Below are 26,603 nucleotides of genomic sequence, written 5' to 3'. Positions count from 1 at the left end.
TTTTTTTTTTTTTTTTACTATTATAGTCACTTTAACACTCTTGGGTCATTCGTGACTTGTCCGGGGGTGAGATTTGAACTCGTGACTTTGGCGTGAGAGGTATGGATGTTAACCACTACGCCGGGGTCGCCCCCCGCCAAGCGTTTCCAGTCAATTGCAAAATTCATGCGCATATCATGGATTTAATTTAAAATTGTATTTTTTTCATTCGAAACCACACATTAAAAATCCGGAAGATCATAACCGCTGAAACAATTTTATAAATCTTAATTTTTCTCTTCAAAAATATATGGAAGCACCAGCCGGATCACTGCATACCCGATACAGAAAACAAAATATTCCACGTGGATGATGATTTCAAGCACCTGCGGTGGATAAATTAATCAGGAAAGGTGAAAATATTTTCCTCTTCCTATGCTTCACGGTGAAAATTTCCACCCTCATCACTCTTTTGAGGGTTACTCTATTCACCACCAGAAGCTGAAACAATCGCTTAGTTTCTATGTTGGATTCGGTTATTTGGCGTATTTGCTCATATTTCTATGCGCTGCTTCCACCTGCGCTACTGTATCTGGTCGCATGGATTCTGATAAAGTTACCAGCCTTCTTAATATGATGTCTTTGCTTTTACCCATAACGCATGATTATTAGTACCTACATCAACGTTTCAAAAGGGAGAAACTGCTGTTGTAAACATTTTCTTTTGCCGTTGATTTCTCACATAAATTTAAGCTTGCCCTTGCAACTACACCATCAGGGAGGTGAACATTTCCTCTGCCAGCTGGTTTGGATAGTTTGCTAGATTTTGCTTTTATTTGCGAGAAATCGGTGATTGAAGCCATTGTTTACAAAAGCAGTTTCGTCCTAATGAAATGTTGGCATCGAAGGCGCATTTTGTGCATTGAATAGATCGTAACGTATGTAACGCGTATTGATGCACCGTTTCGAAATATATTCGTATACGATGCAGTTTTACATAACAAGTCGGCCAGCCAAAGCTGTTGTAAACAACAACACATGCTCTGAACGCTGTGAAATCAAACGAATATTATTTTACCAAATTAGATGCATTTATTTTGCATTTTTAAGGTCGAAACATTACAATGAATCCGATTCGCGTAAGAGCACCGGTAAGTTATTCACCCAACAACTGAACATTGGCAAGACAAATAAAAACGACGTCCGCATTCCAGAACAAGTTTCGATCGCTGGTGAAAGTGACCTCGCTGGGAGCGATAACATTCAGTGCCATATGCCTCTACAAGGGAAATGAAAAGTTCTACGAAAGTGTATTCATGCCCTTTGTACGGCTGATCCCACCGGAAACGGCTCACCAGCTGGCGGTGTTCGGTGTCAAGATGGACCTTGTGCGGCCGAATTACCAAGATCCGGAAACGCTTCGTACCCGACTGCTTGGCATGACGGTTAGTAATCCGGTGGGCATTGCTGCCGGATTCGACAAACATGGGGAAGCAGTCAATGGACTGCACAGTATAGGTTTTGGGTTTGTGGAAATCGGTTCGGTCACGCCGAACCCGCAACCGGGCAATTCCAGGCCACGCGTATTTCGACTGAACGAGGATAAGGCTATTGTTAATAGGTTGTGTTGACTGGAGTGCAACTGAATTTATGTGAATATTAATTGGAATTATTTTTATTTTAGATACGGATTCAACAGCGAAGGTCATGACGTTGTATTCGAGCGACTGAAGAAAACTCGTGAAGAGAGTAAGAACCGAGTAACACTGGGAATAAATCTCGGAAGGAACAAGCACTCGCCAGATGCTTATAATGATTACATACAAGGAATTAAGAAATTTAGCAGCCTAGCAGACTACCTGGTTATTAACATCAGTAGTCCTAACACTCCTGGTTTGAGATCCATGCAGAACAAAACAACCCTACAGGTTTTGTTAACCGAGGTTCGAAAAGCACGAAGCTCTCTTCCTTCTGAAGAGCAACGTCCAATCCTGGTAAAGATTGCTCCCGATTTAGCTGACGAGGATGTTCTGGAAATAGTCACCGTTGTGACGCAGAAGGAATTTGCCGTCGATGGAGTGATAGTATCGAATACGACGATCGATCGACCTTCCACGCTGAAGAGCATCAATGCAGGCCAATTGGGAGGTCTTAGTGGCGCACCGCTAAACCAAAGAACCACACAGCTGATAGCGAAGGTCTACAAGTGGAGCGAAGGGAAAATTCCGATTATTGGCGTTGGAGGGATCTTCAGCGGACAGGATGCTTATGAGAAGATCTTGGCCGGTGCCAGTGCCGTTCAATTGTACACGTCGTTCATATTCCATGGGCCACCGGTTGTGAAGCGGATCAAGCAAGAATTGAATCAACTGCTGAAGGAGAACGGTTTCAAGAGCGTCGAAGAAGCCGTTGGAAAGGGGAATGATAGATTTTTGTAGTACCAATCGGGGTGGAATACCTAGTTTAATCGTGGCTATGCCTATTCTAAGCAGACAATATTTTCTCGAGATGATTATGTAATAAATTGGCAATTGTATACCTCATTACTAGCGGTGTTGATATTATTCTTACACGGCGAATGAGAACGACCCAAATTTTAGTTTAGCTTACTCGTAAATCACACAAAGTCCAGGTGTACTGTCGCATTAATGGCCCTTCGCTCATTTTCAACTTCTATTCAATTTTCATACTGCCGTACTCTAACGGAACTATCCACCTACCCTATTCTAAGATCATTCTCTAGCTAATAAATTATCACACTAAAGCTTCATGTTAGATAGCATTTCCAATCAACTCTCAAAGAACAAATTCCCGAATATAAGAAAAGTAAAGATTGTACTCCTAGACTGAGTAAAATTTTCATCAAATTTCCTTATTTCTCATCACTAATATAAATATTTTAAATTCAAACCATAAATAAAAAAATAATAATTTTAATTCATTGCTGTCAGTAATTGAAACAACCACAGCTTCATTAGAATTTACTTTTTAGCTGCAATACCAATCGTACACTGAAACAAGCACCATAGTTAGGAATACTATTTTACAGAAAACACTTATTTTCAGCATTTCCACGCTTATTATCGTTAAATCTACTATGAATTTAGTATAGTTGACTATCAATGTTAACAAATTTACTATTATTCTGGCAAAACTACTGTGCTTGCTCAAAATGCATAGTAATTTTAATAGAAATAATACTAAAATAAATTAAATTGTTTTCTGCAAAAATCTATTGGTGAGGGCTAGGGGCATCCCACTCTAAACTTTAGTTCCAATATTTATTAAATATTTTTTAATATCTCATAAGTATCGCTAAGTATTTTTAAATATTTTAATTCTAGGTTTTATTTTCATCGTAGTAGCATTTGTTTTATGACCGGTTGCTAGTGCTGTGTTTACTGTTTTTTGCTCCATCAGTTCGATAATTTTAGTCGCGCGATCTGATCATTTTTAGAGTATAAAATGAGTTTATTTGAAATGAAGTGTACATTCATTGTAATGGGTAAGTATTTCAAATCTGCCTACGAAAGCATATAACAAAATGTATGTTTTTCAGTGATCTAAAATGTGAAAATGAAGTACACCATGTCTTGTTGATCGGTTTTCTCCAACATCAGGATCCTAGAAGACGATTGTGGAACCAAAGAGCTTTAAATGTGTACAGTCCCCTACAATTTAAGAACATTTAATTACTGTACAGTCAGTCTAGTGCGTTCATCATATGGAAGTGTTCCATATATGTGGAAGAATGTATGTTGTTGTTGACTGTGGGGCTTATTACGGATGTCATTTCACGGTGAAAACTTGTCACTTGTCATCACGGTGAAGTGATTTCCATTTGATTTGTACGGCAATCACGGCTCTTATTCTGAGTATCACTTCCTTATAACCGTGTAGTGACACCCGTAATAAGGCCCTGTATGTATTATGACATAAAATCTGAACACCATGAAACTGTTTATTCTCAAGACTAAGAAAAATTTAACAGACTAATCATACTTTACCGAACCACCGAATAAATAAATAACAATAATTTTAAAATTACTATATGGTTTTTTTAAACGATAAAATGAAATATGGAAAATGCCCAACTAACAATTTTAGCTGCAGATTAGCTTATACAGCCAAAAATTTGCTTATACAGCTAATTTTTGCCTGTATAAGCTAGTCTGCAGCTAAAATTGTTTGTTGGGTGGAGCATTTTTGTAAAGTAATCGTTCAGCTCATTAACCCATTTAATTAGCATGCCCCCAATATCGCCACATTTTTTTTATAATCTGTGACGTAAAATCCACTAGAAGCTAGTTCAAGCCTCTAAGGAAGCATCCATTAAGTACGTCACGCTCTTAGAAGGAGGGAGATTTACAAATATGTCACAAGCAATGTATTAGGTATTGGAACAACGTGACGAATGGGAAGGGGGAGTACATTTTCTCTAATTTTTGCGAGGAGTACTTAATGCATGCTTTCCAACTCAATGGTTCCAACTCTATTGGTTTCTGTAAGGTGAAATAATAGATTTTCTTCAAACTAAACCTGTAGGACCATAATATTCACATGGTAATGTTCAAAGTAAGCGTCTGTAAGAAAAAATATCAGGTGAATTGAATGTTGTGACAGTCTATTTTAATAATCGTTCTAAATTTTGTTCTGAACCTATTTTTGATTTGAACTTGTCCAACTTGGCGACGTTTATGAGCTTCAAGTAGAAGGGCATCGTATTGGGGGAAATCCATGGGAATGTTGTTCATTTCTGCTGCATAACGCTACGGAACCTATGAGACTCGGCTCTCCGGATGCCACAAGTTCCAATTCAGCTCCCATCAGCTTAAATGTCCGTAGTCATTTTCACATGTTCAAGATCCTAGTGGATTAAAACCTCGGTGAAAACCTCCGTCAAAACTATACTTATAACACGATAGTCATTTTCCCGATCTGTATTTTGAACGATACATTTAAACGAGCAATAGCCGAAATATTCCAATAGCTTCCTCTTGAGACTGGATTTCTATTAATATTGAAACTCACTATTTTTTGACACCGGGAGCTTCTGCGCCGTTCCTGAAGGGGACGTGTCTACATCCCTGACTGCTGGTCTAAGCCAGCCGGCAGTTGTTGGGGTGGGCACCAAAGACCTCTTTTGCTCCCGGGTCTCCGGGCGTTGGCGAATTAGGGAGAGTTTTCGGAACTATGAGAAGCTTGACAGAAAGGGTTAATGTAGGCTTTAATTTAATGGTTTTATTGATCCGATGGTGGGCGGGAGGTGAAACACTTACGCTGCTGCAATAGAGAAACCGACCGCTGTCGATGTCAAGCTACCGATCCTAGTGGCTATCGGCGGCTGTAGTGTGGACTGATCCCAGATCTTGGGAGACCACAGACGTTAGCTGTCCCAGAGGTTGAAATCTCGATCTCCGAAAGGCACAGTATCACCGCTCTTCACACACTACCTTGCAAAAATGCACTCTAACAACGTGCCTCACGTCTCTGAATCCTACCCAAATTTCACCAGATCCACTCTGTCCACTGACCTTCTCGCCCCTTCATCGTAGCTTATCCACCACCTAGCAACTCCCTTTCGTTATGCGTTTTGCTCTATCCGCTGTTTCATCGTGGCCCTATACATTATGGGAGTCCAATCGTCACCCATCACTAAACGTATAGATGACTGGCTATCGCGTACAAATTGACCGTTAACTTGCTGAGCAAACTGAACACTGTTTCTTTTCCTATCGTCTTAAAATTATACGCAACTGATACCGTTCGGTAACAATATAATAAATGTTAAATGTACACAAAATCAGATAAGATTTGAATCCAGACGTCCGATAAACAAACAAATTAAATTTGTCTATAAACTATGGCAACCGAGCAAACAAACCATCGCTATTTTTTAAGTATTTCTTAAGTATTTATAAATATCCCCAGGTATCTATAGGTATATTGATAGAAATACAAAGTTTAGAGTGAGATGCCCCTAGGGTGAGGGTATTTAATTTAAACCAGCAATACAGTATTTTTTTTTCCAATGGATTTTGTTTCAGTGTACGGGAACTGCATCTTGACGTAACGTCTGTAACGCACATTGCTGACAGCTCCATCCACACCGTTGGCTTTCAAAACCCGTCGACCCCTAGCTTATGCGTTGACTGTCAAAAAATTAGCAACTCGCGAAAAATACGTCGAAAATCCCGTGTCTGGTGATTTTGTTTTCCTTAAAAATCAGCCCAAAATCAAAGTTTTGCATCCGTAATTGTGCTCGCAGCATGCACTAACGTCCGACATTTGCGACCAACGTGAAATTGCAACCGGCAGCGATGTCCCTCTTCCGAAAACCGAAGAAACCGATCCAGCGACGCGTTTTTACCAGCTACGACGACGATGACGACGGTGCCACCAATAATGGTGTCTCTTCCAGCACTAGTGCTTCCTCACAGCAGCAGCAGCAGCAGGACAATCGAATGGAAGTGAACCCATCACCGCCGCTACCGCCTTCGATCGGCGACGGTAGCAAACGGTCCTCTTCCTCGTCGTCCTCCAAGAAGGACAAAAAGGACAAGAAAAGTGGCGTCGGTTCAATGCCCCCCTCGTCAGCGCCCGGTGCGACGTCCAAGGCCACCTCCAAAATGTCTTTGTTAAGTTTCGACGATGAAGGTAACAATTTTCGAGTATCCTGTCTTTGAGGGATTCACACATTCCTACCAACTATGAAATTTAATATATTTATTATCTTATAAGGCTAATGCTTTGGTTTCAGAGATGTACCTATGTCGTGTCTAGAAATTGATTGATGAATTTGATGAAGCTGTGGTTTCCATTTACTCTTTAGCAGGTTTCAGAAAATGCTGCCAACTTTTTTTTTACTGAGTAATCGCAAATTTATTTATACGTATATCGAACAGCTCAACGGAATCCCCTCTATGAAGAGCTTTTGGAGTGGGATATGTTATTTCCTTTCAATTATGTTATAATTGCGAGTATTGTGTCTACTGCTTGTAGATTCGTCAGTGGCACTGAAGAAGTCTATAAGTTATTAGTGGACTAAATACGCGTATCAGTCAACATTTAATTGCTTACGCAAACGAAAGGAACCTACTAAACCTATTCCAACAGCTATTCGTGAATAATCGCAGTTTTTGAGCCAGATTCGGATGGTCATATCAAAATTATAAGAACAGGGCTCGAAATTGGTGCATATGGCCGTGAAACCAAACTCGCTTGTTCTGAGTTGTATCACTCTTTATCAAGTAAAACTTTCATCACAGCAAATTAGAACGGTCAGACTTTGCCTATCCTGTTCCTACGTCCCGCGTTGTGACTTGAAGGTCAGACTCAGGGTTGTTTTATTCGGGGTTGCATTTACAACTTCGTTTCAGTCTCCGCACTACAACCCTCTCGATCTCGATCGTCGTAACCGTCTTCTAGATCACCTTAATCATCGTAAAATTTTCATTCTTTTTCTCGTTTCAAAAACAACTTCTCATCCACTCGGCAAACGGCCACCCATGAACTCAACCCACAGAGGAAGGTGAAGTGTTCCAGGTGAAAAAGACCTCCCAGAGCAAAAAGGTCATGAAGTCCATGGACAAGGAACGCCGCCGCAAACGGCACGCCGAAAAGAATGGCTCCTCCACCAACGAAGGCTCCAACTACGGCTGTGATTCGTCAACAATTTCTGTCATTCAATCCGGAAGCACCGCGAAAGAGCGCCAGGATGAGCCGGAAAAAGATAAACTAAAAAGGGAAAAGTGTGAAAATACTAGTTCTAATATCCAAACAGAAATACGCACAGACGACTTTGTGGTAAGGTTATTATTATTCAATTTTCTACCAATTCCACCCTCCAAAATTGTATAACAAAGACACACAAAAAAAAAACATAGTTTAATTGTCACCACAACAAGACCTCTGATTCTGATCGATTTATGTCTTGAGATTGTATAACGTATTGCTTTGATCTTGGTTGAAGGCTTAAGATAAAAAAAAATGCATTCAACGCTAGTGCTTATCTGCACCCAGATGTCGCTGGTTCTAGTTGAATTCTAACGAATTTGATGCGGGATCGAACACCTTGTTTCCTGCCATTTAAAAATACGCGATGAATTTCCAATTTCCAACAAATGATAGAAGGAAATGAGCAGTCCGTTCCCGTAGGGAATAAAAGAGCCATCGTTCTTCTAAGCGTTGGCCTGATCAATTGATTACTTTCTCCCGCGCGGCTCCGTGCAAAAACCATGTCACTCCGTTCGATTCTAATCTCGGTTCGTCTTGTGCTCTTTTCCCACGTCCCTTGTTCTTCCTCGAACGAACAAACCGAATTTTAGCTTGTGGTTAAAAAATCCGATTCGAATCAGCAGCAGATTCTGAATGGCCGGGCGGCTCTGTGTGCCGGCCGGGACGACATGTCCTCGGAGGAAGAAGAGGAAGACGAAAGCGCCAGCGAGGGCCATCATCATCGGTTCGCGAAGCCGGACAATTTCAAGATGTGTCTGGAAAATGGGGTCATTCCGGATGCGGCCATGATTCATGCCGCCCGGAAGCGACGGCAGAAGGCCCGAGAGCAAGGTAATGGGGGGATGGGGGATGATTTTCCGGAATGCTAAATACTAAAATTTTGTTCGTTTAGGTGACTTTATTCCGTTGGACGAGGTGAAGGAGGACAAAAGCAAGAAGCGGATCGTCCGAGAGGATGGCGCTGGTGATGGTTCGGACGAAGATGATGATCGAATCGATATGGCGGCTATTACCGGTGCTAAGGAACGGGAAGAACGGAGGGAGCAGTTTTACTCCGTACAGCGGGAAGGTATGTGTCAAGGCGGAAATGAATGTGACTTCCCTGGTGATTTGTTGATTAGCTCAGAGAACTAACTAAATGAGAATTTAGGATTATGGTCTTGCTTGGGAGGTTTTTTTTTGTTTGATTCATGGAGTAGCACTTTTATGATTGAATAATTATTCAAATAGGTATACGTAAATCCTTTAAATTTGTCGAACCTCTTAACGGAATCCCTTTATAAAGAGCTTTGAGTGTGTTGGTTTATTTCCTTTAAATTCCGTTATAATTGCTTATCTGTTGACAGATACGCGTATTTTGTCTACTACTTGCAGACTTCATCGGTGCCAAGTGGTGTTGAGTTTTAGACAAGCGTAGACAAGCATTGCCTTGGACAGCATACTTACTTACCAATCAGGCTAAGGCCTTGTAGTCCTCTGCTGTCCGAAGAAGTCGTCTCCCTCTACTCGATCCATGGCCACACTTCGCCAGCCTCGTAGTCTGCTAAGGGTCCGCATGTCGTCTTCTACTTGGTCGATCCACCTTGCCCGCTGCGCGCCTCTTCTTGTTCCTGTTGGATCGCTTTCTAGAACCATTTTCACTGGGTCGTCGTGCGGCATTCTTACGACGTGCCCAGCCCACCGTAGTCGCCCATTTTTTGCAATGTGGACGATGGATGGTTCTCCCAGCAGCTGGGAGCTGCAATTCGTGGTTCATTAGCCTCCTCCACGTTCCGTCATCCATCTGCACTCCACCGTAAATGGTACGCAACACCTTCCGTTCGAAAACACCAAGGGCGCGTTGGTCCTCCACGAGCATAGTCCAAGTCTCGTGGCCGTAGAGGACCACCGGTCTAATCAGCGTCTTGTAGACAGTCAACTTCGTGCGGCGGTGAATTTTATTCGTCCTCCGGAGTCCAAAGTAGGCACGATTCCCTGCCAGAATGCGTCTTTGATATCGTCTGCTGGTATCATTTTCGGCGGTCACCAGTGAGCCCAAATACACGAACTCATCGACCACCTCGATTTCGTCACCGTGTACCTCTTCCTTTCATGTATTTTGTCTTTGATGCGTTGATGGCAAGTCCAATCCGCCTAGCTTCAGCCTTCAGTCTGATGTACGTTTCCGCCACCGTCTCAAAGTTCCGTGCCATGATGTCAATGTCATCGGTGAAGTCAAGAAGCTGGATGGACTTCCTGAAGATCGTGCCTAACGCGATGTTAAATAGTAGACACGAAAGTCCATTACCTTGCCGTAACCCCCTTCGAGATTCAAAGGGGCTCAAGAGTGTCCCCGATATTCGAACAACGCACATCACTCGATCCATCGTCACCTTGACCAATCGCGTCAGTTTATCCGGAAATTCGTACTCGTGCATAATCTGCCATAGCTGATCTCGATCGATTGTGTCGTATGCCGATTTGCAATCGACGAACAAATGATGTCCGTGGTAGCGCGGGCACCCATGAATCCTGTTTGGTATTGCCCCACGAACTCTATTGCAAATGGTGACAGGCGGCGGCATAGAATTTGGGAGAGTACCTTGTAGGCGGCGCTCGGCAGTGTGATCGCGCGGTAGTTGCAGCAATCCAACTTGTCACCCTTTTTGTAGATTGGGCATACGACACCTTCCATCCACTCCTCCGGTAATATCTCCTCCTCCCAAATCTTGGCAATTACCCAGTGCTTCACCACCGTATTTTAATAGCTCACTTGGTAGTTGATCTACACCAGTTGCTTTGTTGTTCTTCAGCCGACCGATGTCCTCCTCAACTTCTTGAAGATCAGAGGCCGGTAGCATGTCGTCTTCTACGCGTGCTCCAAGGTCTGTTGCCGTGCCACCTTCGGTTTTCTGCTGCTTCACCGTTGAGGTGCTCGTCATAGTACTGCTTCCACCTCTCAATCACCTCACATTCGTTCGTGAGCAGGTTACCGTCCAAGTGCTTGCACATATCGGCTTGCGGCACGTAGCCTTTGCGTGAACTATTTAGCTTCTCGTAGAACTTCCGTGTGTCGTTTACGCGGTACAGATTTTGCATCGCCTCGCGATCTCGGACTTCCTGCTGACGCTTATTCCTTCGGAAAACCCAGTTTTGTCAGTTCCGCGCTTGTCTGTATCGCTCCACATCGGACAGCATAGAGTGGCTTTATTGAGTATTCTAGGACTTCATTGGAGACCTGGTTAGCTCGTAAAATTAGTTTCTCAGTGAAGTTTTAGTATTGCAATATTGCTGCTGTTGCAATTTAGATGGAATACTGGGAATTTGATGTCACCGGGATGAGATGACAAATCTGGATAAATATACCTCGTCCCCTCTTCGAAAACAATAAGATTTCAAGACCCTTGGACTGGACTAGATTTTCAGGATACAGTCAACCGGTGGAAACTAACGATTTTAAATTGGTTCACTACTTGACTAGCCTATTGGTCCCAAGCAAATCGATTAACGTACCCCATTCTATTCGAAATTCTAGTACTACACTATGTTTGTTTTGATTCGCTATGAAAGTCTGACAGATAAAATGAGGGGCTCGTGGATTTTCATATGTTAAGAGGGGTGCATCGATTAGCTTGGGACCGAAGATAGTACCAGAGCTGAGTCAAAAAGTTGATCTCGTTTCTTTGGGACCTTCTGGTCCTAGAGTTACCTCTATGATTGTACCAGAGCTGAGCCAAAAAGTTGAGCACGTTTCTTCGGAACCTTATGGTCTTAAGGGCCACCCACATTAGATCCGTTTGCGTTGCGTTGACGTAAATTTGACAGTTAGACAATAGATTTAGCTGTCACTTTGCCGCAACGCGTCCGATCCGGATTTAATGTGCGTGGGCCTTTAGAGTTACAGTACTGGACAAAATAAATCATACACCAATATAATTTTTTTTTGGAGCTCGATATATCAGGTAGATTCAAACATACAATAATGGTTTGTTCTGCAATACTTATGTATGTTTTTCACTAAAACTGTGCAGGTATAGAATATTCAATATATTGTATGACTTTCTCAATCATCATATATAAGTTGTAAAAGGAGAATTTCGAGTTGGACAAAATAATCATACGCCTGATTTCTTATTGATTTCTTATTCTTATATCGATATTCTCCCACGCTGCTTCGAGTGCTTCAAAATAAACGTTTTTGTTGGAAACCGATGCTTTATCCACTTTGTTGTCCAAGTAAGACCACAAATTCTCAATTGGGTTTAGACCGGGAGATTGGGGAGGCCATTCCAGCGTTTTGATCCGATTTGATTTGAAAAATGTCGTTGTTTTCTTCGCTGTGTGCTTTGAGTCATTATCTTGTTGGAAAATGTAATTGGATTTCAGGCCAGTTTTCAGTAGCGAAACTTCCAGATTTTCACTTAACAAGTCAATCCCCCCTATTCTGCGAGTCACGTGACTCTCTCTCACCGGTGAAGTGACAATAGTCACCTCGTGTGAGGTGACTCTCCATTTGATTTACATGGAGAGTCACCTCACACGAGGTGACAGAAAGTCACGTGACTCGTAGAATAAGGGGGAATGTACACATCTGCAGTCATTATTCCCTTTATATGAGCCAAGCTTCCAACACCAGACCACGCAAATGCTCCCCATACCATGATATTTCCGCCTCCGTGTTTAACTGTCTTTTGAATGTATGGTTCCTTAAGAGCGTCACCGGAACCTCGCCAAACCCTTGATCGCCTTTTCTGTCCAAATAACTCAAATTTGCTCTCATCCGTCCACAGAACCCGTTTCCAGAAGTCCACAGTCATTCCGGCGTACTTTTTAGCAAATTCCAGTCGCTTCCGTTGGTTCCGCTTGTTGATAAAAGGACGCTTCGATGCCAAACAGCTTTTCAAACCGCTCTCATTAAGTCGCCGGCGAACAGTACGTCGACTTACATTGAGATCCATCGATTCCACAATATGCCTCGACGAATACTTCGGATTCTGCTTAGCCATTCGAACAATTCTGATGTCATCACGATTACTTGTCGCACGATGACGTCCTTGTCCGGATAAATTCCTCACAATTCCTCGTGTTTCGTACTTTTTCCATATGTGCTGAACAGCTTCATCAGAGATCGAGTACTTTTCGGCAGTTTTCCGAAAAGAAATTTCTTTTTCACGATCGCGAATCACCAAATTTCTAACATCAAGCGAAATCTGCTTTCCCGAAATTTTTCACTTTTCAAATTACGCAAACAAAACACAATGGTGCGATGCGCACGGTTCCCGGAACAAGAACTGTCAAATATTACGCCGTGATGCCAAATCTTCAGATTTTGTTTTTATTCGATGGCTAAAAAATAAAATCTTATGGGTGTATGATTTATTTTGTCCAAGCACAAAAGTGAGCATATATTTATTTAATTTTGTAACCAAAATAGTAGAATATAATAACAATTTTCATTCGGCTAATTGAATGCACCATGAGAAATACCTGAACTTTTCTGAATATACTGCTGAAATTGCGTGCAAAATAGCAAAAATATGATGTAATCTAGATAGAGCTGGAATTAGGGCGTAACAGCTTTTGTAAACAATGACTTCTCTCGATGATTCCTAGAAAGTCAAGGCTCACCTAGGCAAATCAACACCACCATTGGATAGGGGAAAGCTTCCCCTATCTGATGGTCATGTTGGTTTGCGTGGGAGTGCCTTGAATTCCTAGAAATCATCGAGAGAAGTCATTGTTTACAAAAGCTGTTACACCCTAATTCCAGCTCTATCTAGTAATGTACTTTTTTGGGTTGAGCGTATGATTTATTTTGTCCAGTACTGTACCTCTATGATACAGTCAGGATCACTCACACTTGAAGGACTATTAAGAGAATTTTAGATTTTTTTAGAACAACTTTGAGCAGATTTTAGAATGAATTCTAGGTATTTCAGAGAATATTTTTTACTAGAACTCCCAAGAGAGAAGAAGATTCCAGGATTCGTGAAAAATACCAAGGGAAGCGTTGTGTATCACAACGTTAAGGGTACAATTCCAACATAATTCTGCGAAATCTGTAAGGAAATCCCGAGGATAATTCCAAGTGCATTGCAAATGGAATTTCTAGATAATTATAATGATAATGCCATGCAATTTCCAGAAGAATTTAGAGGAGAACTCCATGAACATCATCTGAGCAAAGAACTTCCCCTGCCCGATGGTGTTGACAGGGAAGGGGGATTACAAGTTTGTTTTGCTCATAAAAGCTAATAGGCGCTGTTAATTGTCGAGAATTTGAAGTGAATTGCATGGGAACTTTATGGAGAATTTCAAGCAAATTAAAGAAATGAAAGCCCAGTGAATTCTTTGAAATAGTTTGAAAATTCGAAGAGAATCTAAGGACGAATTTTAAGATTTTTTTGGAATTTTTGAAATACAGAGATTTTCTGGACTGTTATAAAGACATGTTCAAGGGACTTCCAAAGCGAATTTCAAATTTATTCAAATTAAATTCTGTCAAGAACTCTCAATCAAATAAAAGCCTGTAAAATTTTGAGCCAAGACTTCGAATGTGTCGAGATACGGAACTGGGTCAGTAACTCGGAGGTGGTCCTGCAGGAGCTCGGAGAGCCAAAGTGCGCGGCGAAGACAAGTCCTGCGAATCCGAACGAGTCTTGGGGATGTTGTGGGAGCCGGAGGAATATACCCAAGTAAAGGGTGTCCACGATGAAATTGCCACACACAAAATTGATTCGTAAAATTCGAGTTTTCATCCGATTGCCATCAAATGTTTAGGGATTGAGAAATAACTATTAAACTTCATTTTACCATTTTACTCGTATTTTATTTACAGTCCATACGCAAATGCCCGCACCTTGGCCTTAACCCCGGCCATAAGATTCTGCACAACCTGTGAATCCACCGTTTTTTGCATGTAAACCCATACTTTCTTCAGTTCCTCGACTGTCTTCACTACCTTAGGTCGTTTAAGAAGGTGCTGCTTCATAATCGCCCAGTACTTCTCGATGGGGCGGAGCTCCGGAGTGCTGGGAGGGTTGAACATTTTCGGCACGAAATTGACCTTATTGTCCGCATACCACTTCAACACGTCCTTGGAGTAGTGGCATGAGGTCAAATCCGGCCAGAAGATTGTTGGGACGTTGTGGGCCTTCAGGAGAGGAAGCAGCCGCTTCTGGAGGCACTCTTTTATGTACAGGTGCAGCTTCTTAGCCACATCCCTAACGGAGGCGTTCGGATTTCGGTTGAAGGCCCCAACTACGCGGTTGTGATTTTTGGTGTTGTACGGAATACTTTTTCCTTCACTTCTGGGCTTCCGATCGGTGGTCAACCGTTCCTCGAACCGCTTAATCACTCGCGACACCGTGGAATTCGCGATTCCCAACGTTTTAGCGATGGAACGATGCGAGAGATCCTTGTTCTCGTGATGAATGCGCAAGATTTTATCACGCACGACCTGTTCTTTCGACTCCATTTCCGCGAGTTTTGATCACAGGACTTTAAAACAACTTGCAGGATGTAAATAATGCACTATGAACTAAATCCACCCAAATTTTCATTAAATTCTACCCAACGGTTAAAAAGTTAGAGCAATTTCATAGTGTGGCAATTTCATCGTGGACACCCTTTAACAATTCAAGCTGATCAGTAAGAACAGAAGCTGATTATTGGTTGATTTAAGGTGTACAAAGCTGATTAACATTAGGTTGAATACAAAGTTGATTAGTAGTGCATGAAGCGAATTGTATCCCCATAATCCAACCTCAATAAGTTACCCAGGTAACAATTTGATGCTTAACAAGTGTGCCTTCTTTAAGCTTAACACAACTCCACAAATCAGCAATACGTTACACAAATTTTGATAGCTTGATTTGTTAAATGTCGTCAGTATCTGTGTCACTCGTTGCATTTTCGGCATTTTAGTTCTTCTACATTAACTGCCTACCTTTCTAATTACAAGCAAGGGCAGCAGTAGAGACTAGGAAGAGGAGATTTTAAGGAACAGCTCCAGGTAGATGTGGGCTGCGACGATGTCGGAAGAATTAACATTTGTATTTCTGTGTTTTGACTGCTATATTGCACTGAAGTTTCAGGCCACATCCAATATTAATACTCAATTCTGGCACTAAAATAGCATCCAAATGACCATCGAAATAAATCACGCGCTTGTGTCCACATTGTATTAACCGCACTTGAAAATAAGCGGAATGTTTTACTGTCACCAGTTGTTGTTTACAATTCTGCATTGCTGTATAATACCAACAATCAATACGAAACTAACGATTTTAAATTGGCTCTCTACTTGACTAGCCTATTGGTCCCAAGCAAATCGATTAACGTACCCCATTCTTGTCAAAATTCTAGTACTACACAATGTTTGTTTTGATTCGCTATGAAAGTTTGACAGATAAAATGAGGGGTTATTGGATTTTCCTATGTTTCGAGGGGTGAATCGACTAGCTCGGGACCGAAGATAGTACCAGAGCTGAGCCAAAAAGTAGAGCTCGTTTGTTCGGGACCTACTAGTCTTAGAGTTACCTCTATGATAATACTCTACCGGTTGCTATTATTCAACTTAAATTTGACGTGCTTCAAGTCAATGATTATACCTTTTGCCACACATATGCTTAAGTGGTCCAGTAGGTGTGATTGATGCCTGTGAATCAGCGACTGCCGGTTCGAATCCCAAAATGCAAAGGTAATTTTTAGACTTATACTAACAATATAAATATGTAAATCATATTAGTCAGCAACCAAATAAAAGCATTTCCACATAAATGCATAAGATATGAAGCGATCTTCCCTCATTATTTTTGAAATAAAATTAGAAGGCTGAACAAGGGTTGGAAAAGACTGTTATGTAATGCCTTAAAAAACTTATAATGTATATTACTGCTAAGTTTTTAGCTGATTAAAATCACCAGATTTAGATGTTTAAAAGCTGAACAAAGGTTAGCGTGGTCTATGTACAACAATTATTCAATCTAAGGCTGAATTAAAATCGATTAACCAACACTTGTTAAGCATCAAATTGTTACCTGGGTAACTTCTCGGCGGAGATTCGGCAAGACCTTCAGCAATACATTCGGGAAGGTTCTTGCGTTACGGTGAATGATGAGTATGTTCGATCCCAGGCAGTTCTGGGTTCCTCTTCTCATACATGGCCGCATCATCATGCAAGATTTGTGGGATCAAGTGGGACGAAAGGCTGTCCGAGAAACACTACGGTGGGTGAAATGTACACAGTTATTCCATCTGATCGACGAGATCCAAGTTCCTAGGTGCTATCTGGACGGATTAGATTCGAAGGCGTACGTTACGGTACAGTTGCATGTGTTCAGCGATGCTGGCGATCCGGCCTACTGATGCGTTGGTTATGTCCGATTTGAAGACGGCGGAGTCGTTCATCGAGGCAAAATCGAAGGTGGCACCATTGCAGTACCTATCTACATCGCGATTGGAGTTCTCGCTGTTCTAGGCGCGCGACTGATGAAGTCAATCTGCGATCATGCTTGACATACACAGTTGTACTCACCAGCTGCTCATCTAATCTAATCTCACACTAACGCAGCCAATACTTTGAAAGCATCCTGGAAAATGACGGCTTCACGAATCCGTCATTTTTCTTGTCAACGGCCAGGCCAACTTATAGTCGCTATATTCATAGTCTGGCGGATAGAATCTCGGGAACCAATTGAGCTATCAAATAGCGGAACCAATCGAGCAAATCACGACCAACAACAGAAAAGAGCACATCAGCTATTGCGAACAAAACTTCGGAAACCCTTTTCTCGTGACTAAAGGCTCACCTACGCAAACTAACACCATCTTTGGGTTGAGGAAAGTTTCCCTATCCGATGATGCCGATAATTTGTGTTCGATTGGCGAGGAAAGAATAATCTACGTTTTGTTTATAAAAGTTGATAGTACCTTTTCAATTGTTGGTCTAAAATATATTGAATTGGTTCCGCTTGTTGATAGATCGAAATTCTATCCGCCAGACTATGAATATAGCGACTATAGGCCAACTGCGCAGCATGTGCCGCAGAGAGGATTTCAAGGAGTCAAGTGATGTCAGAAATGAATATCTGAAACCGCTCCACAACCTGAGATCAAGGGAAAGGAAGAAAGCGTGGACCTCCCGTACCAAATGCTTCCAGTTACAATTGAATAATAGTATTTATATGTTTTCGTTGCTATAAAATTTAATTTATGCCTGTCTTTGGATGAACTTTTGGCATTTGAACCAAAAGCCAGGCTATTTCTGGTTTAACATTTGAAACAAGCGGAACAACCATCCGTAAACGACAGCTCCAAACACAAACCCTTCAACCATCAAAAACACTCCCACGAAATATAACACCAGCAGTATCTGCCTATAATCCCATATCAGTCCCATATGGAAAAAGTAGGCATTGAGAAAATGGCAGTTGAAGTTGTGAAATGCAATTTCCATGTAAATATTTGATAAATAATAGTAAATTAATTGATAATTTTTTCAAGTTAAAATCTGTTGCAATGAAGCTTGCATGTTTTGTTATATCAGCGAAAAATATGGCAATTCAAAAAGCAGACCTTTAACTTGAACTATGGGCGATTTAATTTCAGGATGGGACTGACATGCGATTATTTTGCTTGATGGGACAAACTAACCCGATGTTGTTTTCACATTTTTCATGATCAAAGTCCATAGTTTTATCACATAATATGCAAGTAGATGCCAATTGATAGTGGAAAGCGTTGTTATCTCAAAATTGACGAAAATCCATATGGGACTGATAGGCGATTATAGGCAGAGTTGTACTCACCAGCTGCTCATTTGCTAATAACTGCGCACACAGTTGACGTAACATAGTTCTTTATAGAGTTTAAGCTTGTTATAGATACGGAAAAACAAGTAGATTTTAATTCAAGTAATAAACTGTATTTGTTTTTGCCTTGTAAAAATGAAGTGAGAAATGCTCGCTACATATCTCGTACTTTAAGTGTAAAAAATCATTGGCGTTGATTCAAATGTTAAGATTTACCTACTCTTTGCAAATCTATAGTAAACTATGATCCTAATCTATCAATTACTTTAAAGAAAAACAAATTTCAACAACTGAGGGAAAAGTTATTAACAAATGAGCAGTTGGTGTGTACAATTGTGTATGCCAAGCATGTCTGCGATAAAGGGTGATACGGTCAAAATTTGGTCAAGGGAAAACGCGTGTAAATCGGTGAAATCGTTTATTTAAAAAATCAAATTAAATTTCTTTTTCAAGTTCAATTAGTATAAAATTCAGGAAAAATATTCAGTTAGGCTTCCGCTTTTCCAAATCCGAATTGCCGGGCCTTACGCTTGACCCCTGCCATCAGATTTTGTACAGCCACCTTGTCCACCTTCTTCGCCGCAGAAAGCCAGTTTGCCTTGAACTGCTGCTCGCCCTTAGCAGTTTTTTGGTCTTCTTTAGGTTCCGCTTGACAATAGCCCAGTATTTCTCAATTGGGCGGAGCTCTGGCGTGTTGGGAGGGTTCTTGTCCTTGGGAACCACCTGCACGTTGTTGGCGGCGTACCACTCCATGGCCTTTTTACCGTAATGGCAAGATGCCAAATCCGGCCAAAACAGTACGGAACAACCGTGTTTCTTCAGGAAAGGCAGCAGACGTTTATTCAAACACTCTTTCACGTAAATTTTTTGGTTGACAGTCCCGGAAGCTATGAAAATGCTGCTTTTCAAGCCACAGGTACAGATGGCTTGCCAAACCAGATATTTCTTTGCGAACTTTGACAGTTTCATGTGCTTGAAAACATCTGCTACCTTTCCCCTTCTTTTTGCCGTATAAAACTCCTGTCCCGGAAGCTGCTTGTAGTCGGCTTTGACGTAGGTTTCGTCGTCCATTACCACGCAGTCAAACTTCGTCAGCATCGTCGTGTACAGCCTCCGGGATCGCGCTTTGGCCGTCGTATTTTGTTTATCATCGCGATTTGGAGTCACTACCTTCTTGTAAGTCGATAGTCCGGCTCGTTTTTTGGCTCGATGCACGGTTGTAGACGATACACCCAGCTTATTTGCGGCATCTCGGAGAGAGAGGTTAGGGTTTCGCTTGAAACTACCGGCAACTCTCTTTGTCGTCTCAGCGGCTTCCGGTTTTCGATTTCCCCCCGATCCAGACTTCCTGGCTGTCGACAAACGTTCCCCAAACACTTTAATTACATTTGTAACGGTTGATTTGGCAACTTTTAGCGATTTTGCCAACTTTGCGTGCGAGTAGCTCGGATTTTCGCGATGCGCGAGCAAAATTTTGATACGCTGCTCTTCTTGCTTGGACGGCATTTTGACAACTGAAGAGTGAATTCCAAAATCAAAATAGGAGCAACATTCTACACACACACACCTTCAAAATGAGGGGTGTTCAGGTTTTTTAAATGCAAAATTGAAAGAAATACGTCAAGTTGATATTGACCAAATTTTGACCGTATCACCCTTTAGTCATTCCGTTCCTGTTTCGAAGTGGTTCCTGTGGTGCGATTCGTATACTGTGGTGTCATGGGTGAAGTCCGACCATGGAAGGTACAAACCGACTCGGAGAGATTCTCAGCATCACAAACCCTGAAGATTGGCTTTGGGTGGTTACGAAGCTGACGACCTAACAAAATGGGGAAAAGGAACGGAAATCAAGTCGGAGAGTCGGTGGTATCGGGGTCCGAAGTTCCTATATAAAGATGTGTCTCAGAGTGGTCGAAGCAGAAACGTCCAGTGATGGAGGTTCAAGAAGAACTACGTGCAAGCTGCATCACATTCTGTTGCCTGAGAGGTTGATGGAGGGGATGCAGCATATTTATCGGTGGACGGTGATGGTGCGAACGGTAGCAGTAGTGTTCCGTTTTGTGTCTAACTGTCATCGCCGGATCAAGAAGATGCTGATTGAAGCGTTTCCGATTGATGCTGAGCAAGCTGGGTGTGGATCGTTTGTAGCAGTCAAGGTACCGTTGCGGCAGGCAGGAAGAATATCAAGTCGAGTATGATTTATCGTTAATCGTCATATCTGGATGAAGATGAGGTTGTGCGGATGGAGGGTCGGACCGAGGCAGCTGACTATGTGCACGGCGAATGAGAACGACCTAAAAATGAGGAAATTGACGAAAATTTTATTCAGTCTCGGAGTAGTACCAATAGACTGAGTGAATCCAATCCTTACTTTTCTCAAATTCTGGAATTTTTCCCTGGAAAAACCTGGGAAATCATGAGGCAAATTTACTCATCGCTGAGTTCCTGCACTTTAGGCGATTATGAGTGAACTAAACTCAAATTTGGGTGTTCTCATTCGCCGTGCAAGAACTCAGCGATGAGTAAATTTGCCTCATGTTTTCCCAGGATTTTCCAGGGAAAAATTCCCGAATTTGAGAAAAGTAAAGATTGGATTCACTCAGTCACTTGGTACTACTCCGAGACTGAATAAAATTTTCGTCAAATTCCTCATTTTCCGGCAGATTTTTAAGGTTTTCCACAGTAAACCATGAGACAAACTTACTCATCGCTGAGTTCCTGTACTTTTGGCGATTATGAGTGAACTAAACTCAAATTTGGGTCGTTCTCATTCGCCGTGTGGCGTTTGATGTGAGGTTCCCGATCATTATGCCGAAGGATCACGTGGTGATCTAGAGACTGATGCAGCATTATCACAGACAAACAGGCATAACACTCGCAAGTTGTTCATCGAACAAGCATTTAACGGCACGTATTTTCCCCGTAAAGTGGGTAGATCACCTTTTCGTGGTGCGTTACGGGATGTAAGATCTACCACCGATTCCTAGTCCTGACTACTTCAAACTAGGGGAACAGGATTTGTCAGTAATCCAAGGAAGTCTTAGTTCTTGTTACTTTGATGCCTTGGCTCGGCTTTGCCCACCGAGGATGATCTTGAAACAAGGAAAAAAAATGAGTTAGTTAGTCTTCATCTATGTGATTTCTAATCTTCTATTCGTTGTTCTCTTGTTTGAAGTGGTTAAGACTAGGGTTCTGATGCATGGTCATTATCGGTGTCATTAAACGCTAACAGCGATTGGCTGCGAAGATCGATCCGTTTTCGAACGTGGGCATCGATTATTTCGGACCGCTAGTAGTGACCGTTGGAAAAAGGAAGGAGAAAGTATGGGTGGCACTGTTCACGTGCTTAACTGTCAGAGCGGTGCACTTGGAAGTGGCGTAGAGCCTGACGACGAAGTCGGGCAAAATGGCGATTAGGACATTTGTGAAGCGGCGCGGCAGTCCGATTGAGATCTTCTCGGGCAACGGCACGAACTTTGTCGGTGTCAATCGAGACCTGCTGAAGGAGATCAAGGTCGCGTGTGGTGACACGTTCACTGGTGCGAGAACCCGTTGGTCGTTCAAGCCACCTTCGGTGCCACACATGACGGATGAGATCCTGCAGACTGCTCCGATCGAGGCGTAGAACCTGGTCAACTCGCGTCCACTCACGTACGTATCAACCAACGTGAAGGAAGACAAAGAAGCGCTGACACCGAATCACTTCCTGCGTGGTCGATCGTCGGCCGAATGTCTAACATCGAGGACTCCGGTGGATTTGGCTGATACGTTGCGGAGCAGCTATAGTCGAGCACAGCAGTTGGCTGATGGATTCTGAGATCGTTGGCAGCGAGAGTACCTACCGACCCTGAATAGACGGTCTTAGTGGTACTTGATCCATCGGAAAGTGTCGGTCGGAGATCTGGTGTTTGTGACTGACGATGACAAGCGGAACACCTGGGAGCGTGGCATGGTGAGGCAAGTGTTTGCTGGAAGCGCATCCGTGCAGACCAGCCGGGGTAAGAAACTGCTATCAGTATTGATGCTAGTCGTTTTGGAGATCGAGGTGAAAAAGAGTAATCCCCATACTGTTCCCGAGTGAACCAGCGACAGGGTTTACGGACGGGGAATGATGCCGTCGGTAAAACTGAGCGCCCTGTTGTCAAAGGGTTGCCGTGAAAGTGAGCACCCAGTTGTTAATGGGCGACTACTGTGAACGCGCCCGTCCACTGACAGTTCTCGACGGCAAATGAAGATGAACCAAATGAAAGGCACGCATACATATGCGCATGCAGTTGATCGCGCTGTGGGTTCATCAGCCATCGTTGTTTTGTTATTGTTGATCTGAATCAGAAATGGTGTATTTTGCATTTTGTGAGAGATTTTGTCTTTGGTCCAAACATGTATGTGAAAATTTAGTAGATTAATTGAACATAGTGTAATTTGTTGTATTTTTTTTTTGTTATTATAGATTTCCGTTAATTAGAGGTAATAAATTAATGTTTTATAACATAGGACCTTGATCCCCAAAATATAAAAGTGTTGACAGTGAGAGTAGGAGTATTTGTAAACTGAATGTAAGTGTTCCGGTCATTGAAGGCTTACCTACCTGATTTTGAAGACTAGGTTGTTTTATGGGTCTATCATCGAACAACTTAGGGCTTACTGTTGAAGATCTCAAAAACACACAATTGGGACTGTCAACTTGGCGGTTGAATGCAAAGTGCCATTTATTTTGGCTACTATAATTTTAGCTTATCTTACTTACGTCATTTGTGCAACGTACCTAGCCCACTATAGCCCGCTGTGGTAGAAAATTATGAGCTAATCAAAATAAAAGGTCTTCAACTTTTCCGAGCTTTCCCTGGCAAACACCAGATTTCCCATAATTTTGAAACACCCAACTGTAGCGCATCCCCCTCCCATTTTCCAGATTCCGCCGAAGAGTCCGACCTGGAATCGAAGGAATGGGAAAACCAACAGATCCGCAAAGGCGTCACCGGAGCGCAGCTGGTTTCCGCCCACCAGGAATCGGTCATTTCGCAGTACCTGATCCAAGGCTTCAGCCAGTCGTATCTGTCCAACGAAGACGATACTAGCCTCTCGACGGCTGCCCTTCTGGCGCAAGCCTATGCAAAAACTTCCGGACTGTCGAAGGCCAACACCAAGGCCGCCTCCGCTGGGCTCATATCGCGCGTGGCAACGGCTGGCAAGGATCAGAAAGCATCCGGCCCCAGAATGCCGCGGGAGATCCTGAAGCAGCTGAGCGAGAAGCTTCAAACGACGAAGGAATTGAACTACAAGCATATCATCGATATCGAGAAGATCACTCAGGAAGTGCAGGTACTTAAACTGGACCATCTGCAAAGCGAACAGAAAGCACCGGTTGCGGCAGCCAAGTATCGGTTCTATCAGGAAATCAAGTGCTACGTCAGCGATCTGGTCGAGTGTTTAGACGAAACGTTGCCCCAAATAGTGGCACTGGAACAGCGTACCATCGGAACGATGGCCAAGTTCTCCAGTATGCTCATCGAGCGGAGGCGACAGGATGTGCGGGATCAGGCCAAAGAGATGGCCGATGCTAACAGTGAGTATATCTAACAAAGTGCTTTGTTTCAGCTTGTGGTAACTTTTAATCCCCATTACAGAGGGCTTCAAACGGCAGCACGACGATCCGGATCGAGTTCGCCGGGCAGCGGAACGGGAAGGTCGTCGGACACGTCGACGAAGGGATCGTGAAAAGAACGAAACATCCGAATCCCATCTGGACGGGATGTCCAGCGATGACGAAGTAGCCGACATTGAAGTGTCCCAGTATCAAACGTCTCTAAAGGAGGTAGCCCTGGAAGCGAAGCAAGTTTTCGCCGATGCTGGAGAAGAGTTCTGCGAAGTGGACGAGATACTGGAAAAGTTCCAAAACTGGCGCGCCGCGGAGATGGATTCGTATAAGGATGCCTACGTTAGTCTGTGTCTACCGAAGGTTCTGGGTCCGCTGATTCGGTTGAAGTATGTCGTTTGGAATCCGGTCAGCGGAGAAGACGCAATCGATTTCGAACGGGAAGCATGGTATCGAAATTGCGTATTGTACGGTCGACAGCCAGATGAAACCGAAAGCAGTCTAGCTGAAGATCCGGACGTTCGCTTGATACCTACACTTATTGAGAAAATCGTTCTTCCTAAACTGACCGTACTGATTGAACAGGTCTGGGACCCACTGTCTACCACACAGACCTTGAAACTGGTCCGGCTGATCAATCGATTAGGTCGGGATTATCCATCGCTAAGGAGAACCTGCAAACAGTTGCGCCTGCTATTCCAGGCAATTCTGGACAAACTGAAGCTAGCAATCGATAACGATGTCTTCATTCCAGTCTTCCCCAAGCAGTAAGTGCTAGTGTAAATATTCCACTTGTCAAGTTATACCACTAATGCACACCGCAATCTTTCACTTACAGACTGCAGGAGGCCAAATCGTCCTTCTTCCAGCGGCAGTTCTGCAGCGGGCTGAAACTGCTTCGCAACATCACCTGCTGGCAAGGCGTCATCGCGGATGGGCCACTGACGGAGCTGGCCATCGGTTCGCTGCTGAATCGGTACCTGCTGAATGGGATGCGCGTCTGCACCTCGACTGATGCCATCAACAAGGCCTCGATGATTGTGTACACCCTGCCGCGGGTGTGGCTGACTGCGGGATCATCCGTCGTACAGAGCATGACCCAGTTCATCGCTATGCTGCAGCACGTCGCGGCGCAGCTGGATCCGGCCAACGGAAATCATGTGTAAGTATTGCCGCATGCTCTCCGTGATCCGCAGATTTCAACAGCTAGAATTTGCCTTTTCTTTCCAGGGAACTGATCGAAAAACTACAGAAGATATTAGCTAGCTTGCACGTCGTCTCCTAACCGTTATTGGCGTAGGGCGTTACTTCTTTTATCTCACACTGGATTCTTGGAACCGATTTTTAGATAAAGTCTACTAAACTAGCTTAGGATCTTAATAATATGTATAAATTAATCAAAGACAGCTTTTTCAGAACGAGCTAAGGTTTTTGCAACTGTTAGGATTATATTCAGCAAACTTAATGATAGAACAAAAAATGCATATGGCACATAGTGCTAGAGAGGAACATTCACTACAGCGCCAAATGATCGTCATCGGTGTATGTATGGAGGCACAACGGGCACTTGACTGGATGGGAGAAAACTATCAGGTAAGTTAATATTTATAATTTTAGTCTAATGAAATTTTGGTGTCGCGATTGATCCTCCTTACAACCATCGGGGTGCCATTATGTGCAAGAAGTGAAGTGTATCTCTCTCTGCTTGAAGGTTTTCCGGAAAAGGTTCAGTGGTTCCACAAACACTTATAAAATCACAAGAACATGCTGCTACTTTAACAATTATGTAGTTTTGAAACGAAAATAGCAAACCACTTTAACAACATCTGGAGTCAAATTTGATAAATGTAGCTCAAGTTCAACAGTTTTCTAAAAAAAAAGAAGAATACACTGTCGATGCATTAATTGTAACGATTGATTTATTAGGAACTATTTTGAAATTCATTTAGGAAAGAAATCCTTTTTTATGGTTTTGGAATACCCAGCGTGACCAGTGAAGCGGGAAAACCGGGTAAAAGCCGGGAATTTGAAGTCACCGGTAAAAACCCCGTGAATTTCGATGACAAATCAAGCTGAACATTGCATTAGGTCCTAAGTAACATTGACAGATTTTCTTCGTCGACTTTCTCTTTGCATCCCCACGGCCATGTAACATTCCCAGGTATTTTCAGCACGCATAACGATAAAAGAAGAAAGTCGACAATGAGAATCGATCAATGTTTTTTTAGGACCGAATGCAATGTTCAGCTTAAATCTCTTCGATGACTCATCTCGAAAAAAAAAACAAATATTTTGGACCTGGAATTTTGTCTCAAGATTTTCACGATACAGCCACCTTGTTTTCCAACCTTACCTTTTAGCAGATTTTAGTCACCAGTCAGAGTAAAAATGATAAGTACCTAGATGTGAGGAAAATTCCATGACGATTGTGATGAGTATTCCAGGGTTCGTAAAAATACCAAGGGAACCGAATTTGAGGGTACATACAATTCAAAAGA

At 42.7% G+C, this 26,603-nt stretch overlaps 2 protein-coding genes across 2 annotated transcripts; both read left to right on the top strand.

Moving 5' to 3' along the window:
• Positions 1-1,006: 1,006 nt before the first annotated feature.
• On the top strand, positions 1,007-2,505 carry Dhod (dihydroorotate dehydrogenase 2). Its single transcript, XM_065226273.1, has 3 exons — positions 1,007-1,130; positions 1,194-1,600; positions 1,664-2,505. The coding sequence occupies exons 1-3, from the start codon at positions 1,104-1,106 to the stop codon at positions 2,415-2,417; spliced, it is 1,188 nt and encodes a 395-aa protein (XP_065082345.1). The 5' UTR covers positions 1,007-1,103; the 3' UTR covers positions 2,418-2,505.
• A 3,653-nt stretch (positions 2,506-6,158) lies between these two features.
• LOC135704760 (PAX3- and PAX7-binding protein 1) lies at positions 6,159-26,013 on the top strand. Its single transcript, XM_065226260.1, has 8 exons — positions 6,159-6,636; positions 7,505-7,785; positions 8,307-8,547; positions 8,609-8,785; positions 23,422-24,075; positions 24,137-24,872; positions 24,944-25,267; positions 25,336-26,013. Exons 1-8 carry the CDS (start codon positions 6,300-6,302, stop codon positions 25,388-25,390), a joined length of 2,805 nt encoding a protein of 934 aa, XP_065082332.1. The 5' UTR covers positions 6,159-6,299; the 3' UTR covers positions 25,391-26,013.
• The last annotated feature ends 590 nt before the right edge of the window (positions 26,014-26,603 follow it).

The sequence above is a fragment of the Ochlerotatus camptorhynchus genome, unplaced genomic scaffold, assembly GCF_037179485.1.
Source record: "Ochlerotatus camptorhynchus isolate MF236.1 unplaced genomic scaffold, CSIRO-AGI_Acam_v1.1 ptg000247l, whole genome shotgun sequence".
NCBI lineage: Eukaryota > Metazoa > Arthropoda > Insecta > Diptera > Culicidae > Ochlerotatus > Ochlerotatus camptorhynchus.
The sequence above is the reverse complement of the archived record's forward strand: the minus strand, read 5'-3'. Positions and strand labels throughout refer to the sequence as shown.

What these genes read in the sequence shown, in the direction of transcription:
- LOC135704760 (XM_065226260.1), top strand. Translation starts at nt 6,300, where the DNA reads ATGTCCCTCTTCCGAAAACCGAAGAAACCGATCCAGCGACGCGTTTTT. An exon ending in TTACTCCGTACAGCGGGAAG is followed by an intron (nt 8,786 to 23,421) that starts GTATGTGTCAAG and finishes CCCATTTTCCAG; the next exon opens with ATTCCGCCGAAGAGTCCGAC. An exon ending in AGAGATGGCCGATGCTAACA is followed by an intron (nt 24,076 to 24,136) that starts GTGAGTATATCT and finishes TCCCCATTACAG; the next exon opens with AGGGCTTCAAACGGCAGCAC.
- Dhod (XM_065226273.1), top strand. Translation starts at nt 1,104, where the DNA reads ATGAATCCGATTCGCGTAAGAGCACCG. An exon ending in CGATTCGCGTAAGAGCACCG is followed by an intron (nt 1,131 to 1,193) that starts GTAAGTTATTCA and finishes TCCGCATTCCAG; the next exon opens with AACAAGTTTCGATCGCTGGT. An exon ending in GATAAGGCTATTGTTAATAG is followed by an intron (nt 1,601 to 1,663) that starts GTTGTGTTGACT and finishes TTTTTATTTTAG; the next exon opens with ATACGGATTCAACAGCGAAG.